Below are 3,644 nucleotides of genomic sequence, written 5' to 3'. Positions count from 1 at the left end.
AGGCGGAGCTTGCGGTGAGCCGAGATGGGGCCACTACACTCCAGCCTCGGCAACAGAGCAAGACTCTGTCTCGAGAAAAAAAAAAAAAACAGTTCAGATTTTTCCCTGCCTGACCAGCAGCAGCCTAGACTTGGCCCAGCTTGGGGATCCCATGTCCCTGCCTCTGTGCTTCCTGCCCGGTGGCACCAAGCCAGCCACTTTGATGTTCTTCTCTTCCCACTAGGTTTACTTGTTCTGCAGCGCCTCTGCCTGCCACACCTCAGGGCTGGAGACTTGCTCCAGTGCGTGCAGCGCTGGGACTGCAAGTGAGTCTGGGGTGCGAGTGGCATTTGTTCCTTCATACATCTTCAGGCCTGTGCCTGGCTTTTGGGCCACAGGGGCAGGAGACAAGCCCAAGATTTCATTCTTCCCCTGGGCAGGACAGCGACGATCCTCAGGTCCCCGTAATGACACTGCCAGGCCCCAGGACATCGTGAGCTCTCCGGGGCCAGTGGGCTTTGAGGATTCTGATGGGCAGGAGCCCACACTTGGGCCCACAGGTATGAGGGCTTCTGGATGGGCCCCTCAGGCCTTACCCACTCCCAGCCCTCAAGACTGTGCTGACAAAACGGGGATGCTCTGGCCATAGCTGAGGGCAAGAGATGGTGTCACTGCAGTCAGTGGGGAACTAAGTGAAGACGGACATAGTCCACCTCATCTGCAGAAAGGCAGCTTCAGCTCTGCCCAGTGTGATACAAAGTTCTGGGGTGGAGGGGAGGGCTGGAGGGGCCTCACCCAGTCCTGCCAATCCCTTCTCTCTGACAGACTCCAATGGGAACTCCAGCCTGAGGCCTCTCCTTTGGATGGTCCTTTTGCTGCCAGCTGTTGCCCTGGTCCTTGGGTTTGGTGTCTTTGTGGGCCTGAGCCAGACCTGGGTCAAGCAGCTCTGGGAAACAGTGAATGGGTTCAATAAACGATCATTTCAAACCTACTGAAACCAGGTGTGAAGTTATTTGTGACCACTAGAACAGAACGATTTCTTACGTGAGAAACGTCCTCCAAGTCAGCTCTGTCCCTCCAGAACTGTGATGTCAATTACAAATACTTCATATGTGCCACACCCTGCACAGAGGCCAACGTCCCCCAAGGCTTAACTCGGGAGCCTCTCCCTCTTCACAAGGAATGGTGGCATTTCAGGCAGAGCAAACAGGACAAAGATACTGGAGGTTAAGATGTTGGCAGTCAAAGAACAGCAACAGCTAGGACCCGGGCCCCTGGCAGGAATGAATGGCTTGTGAAGGCTTGTCAACTCCTCACAGACACAGGGGTTCTGGCCAGGGCATCCTCAAAGCACCCTGAGCAGCTGCTGTCGTGGATACGGGGAACTCTAGGGCTGAGTTGAAGGAGAACTTCACAGACCCCGAGCCTGCCAGCCTACTGTAAAAGCTGCATTTCTGACCATAGCCTCCCGTACCCTCCCCTGGCCTCCCAAGACTAGTCCATGTGGGAAGGGCTGGTACAGGAGGAATGGCAGCCTGCTGGCCCTGACACTGCCTGCCACGGTGGGCATGGCCACCAGACAGGTCCGTACCAGTGCTGGCTATGCCGCTGAGCCCAGTTTGCCCATACACGGCATGGGCCTTCATCTCTGACTTGGCAGCAAAGCCTTTTCCAGACATGTGGATCCTCTAGGTGGAGAAGGGGGCAGAACGCTAGGGTTTGGCCTCAAGGGGACAGGGAGAGGAATCTGGTAGGGAAGGCTGAACTTGGATTCAGACACCTCTCTGGACTTCAGGTAGAGCACGAGCTTAGAGAGCTGTTACAAGGGAAGCTAACGTGCTCAAGTCATGCCTGTGGTCTTGATACTACATGAACCCTCTACTCACTTGGCTCTGGCCTACTCAGCCTTTCCTGTCTTCAGAATACTGGTCAAGCGTGTGGACCCCAGAGGTGACTTCTTACTAGCTGTGTGATATTCAGTAAGTTACTCAACTTCCCTGGGCCTCAGATTTCTCATCTGTAAAATGAGGTTAATGTCTATTCTAATAGAAGTATTGGATAAAATGAGTTAATAAGAATGCTTAGAATAGTACATAACAGCCAACAGTAACTGGGTGCTATTAACTACTGACTAGAATTTCATTTCCTCTTGCTGCAAGCCTAATGCTTACCTAGTTTTTGTTGTCAATGTTTTGGTTTGGTTTTGTATGTACAAGTTTACAGGCCAGTACGAAGAGGGGCTGGGGAAACTGCTGTCTTTTGACTCTTCTAGCTAGAGGGAGAACATGAGAGGCAGGAAGCCCCAAACATTTGCTATGGAAGCTAAGTGACTTCCCTTCTCTGGGCCTGTCTTCCCATCTATGGCTAGCAACGGCCAGTCTTGCCCTGCCCAGCTTCCTGGCGTGTACAGGGGGACATAGGATATATCCTGCAGGGTCAGTGTGGCATAGGTGAGGATTCTTAGCTTGGCTGGTTGGAGGAGCTAGGCTGACTTGGTCTTAGGGGCCTGGGTTCTGGTTCCTTCCACCATTAACTCTGCCTTCTTCCCCTCCCTCCATCATACAAGCTCATGCAAGGATTTCAAAATTTCAGAGGTACCAATTGGAATAACGCTGTGTAACTGAATTTGCTTTGTTTAACACAAGGGTAGACGTCTTGTATCATTTCCTATCATTTCAAATAGATGTATTTTCTGAACTGTGGTTGAGCTATGACATTTGATCTGTTGATAGAGACCAAGTGGGTTAAGGATGACAAGTGTTGCCGGGCGCAATGGCTCAAGCCTGTAATCCCAGCACTTTGGGAGGCCGAGACGGGTGGATCACGAGGTCAGGAGATCGAGACCATCCTGGCTAACACGGTGAAACCCCGTCTCTACTAAAAAATACAAAAAACTAGCCGGGCGAGGTGGCGGGCGCCTGTAGTCCCAGCTACTCGGGAGGCTGAGGCAGGAGAATGGCATGAACCCGGGAGGCAGAGCTTGCAGTGAGCGGAGATCCGGCCACTGCACTGCACTCCAGCCTGGGCGACAGAGTGAGACTCTGTCTCAAAAAAAAAAAAAAAAAAGGATGACAAGTGTTGAACACAATTACTTAAGCATATAGTTCTTTGCATACTATTTTCTTGAAAGACAGTCTTAGAACTGCTGGGTCAAGACCACACCTCTTATGACCATGGGGCTCGGGACTGTCCGTCTCCCCGCCCAACCCCACTGTGCGGGCTTGCCACCACAGGCCAGTAACACTCTAAATCTTTGCCTATCTGAGCATCATAAGGCAAATGGCATTGGCTGTTTTGAAGGGACTCTCTTTGATTAGAAGTCAAGCATCTTTCTAGCCACTCGTGTCACATAAGTTACCCTTCATGTCTTTATCTACTCTCCACTATTTCTCTCCTCATCTGTAAAGAACTTTCCCAAATCAAGGGAGCGGCATCCTCATTTTATAAATTTTCCATCTAATTGGCCATTGGCTTTTCTCTGCCAGGTTATCTCAGAAAGGATTATGTAACAATGAATTTTTCCCTCTCATATTTGTATTTTTGAGTATAGCAAAGACTTTCCCCTATCCTATATAATCATCGAAGTATCCATTTGCTTTATTGTGATACTCCAGTAACAATGCAATTGTTTATCTCCTACTTCCAAGTGTATATAGGGACATGAT

At 50.5% G+C, this 3,644-nt stretch overlaps 1 protein-coding gene across 1 annotated transcript in view; it reads left to right on the top strand.

Annotated features, from left to right (window-relative positions):
• ZP1 (zona pellucida glycoprotein 1) overlaps window positions 1–976 on the top strand; it is a 10,187-nt gene extending 9,211 nt beyond the window's left edge. Inside the window, exons 11-13 of the mRNA XM_023215489.2 lie at window positions 224–305; window positions 420–539; window positions 805–976. Of these exons, the coding sequence (XP_023071257.1) occupies window positions 224–305; window positions 420–539; window positions 805–974 (372 nt within the window). The 3' untranslated portion in view covers window positions 975–976. The remainder of the gene's footprint in view (window positions 1–223; window positions 306–419; window positions 540–804) is intronic.
• The last annotated feature ends 2,668 nt before the right edge of the window (window positions 977–3,644 follow it).

Source organism: Piliocolobus tephrosceles, chromosome 13 (genome assembly GCF_002776525.5).
Source record: "Piliocolobus tephrosceles isolate RC106 chromosome 13, ASM277652v3, whole genome shotgun sequence".
Classification (NCBI taxonomy): domain Eukaryota; kingdom Metazoa; phylum Chordata; class Mammalia; order Primates; family Cercopithecidae; genus Piliocolobus; species Piliocolobus tephrosceles.
This window is presented reverse-complemented; position numbering and strand designations above follow the sequence as displayed.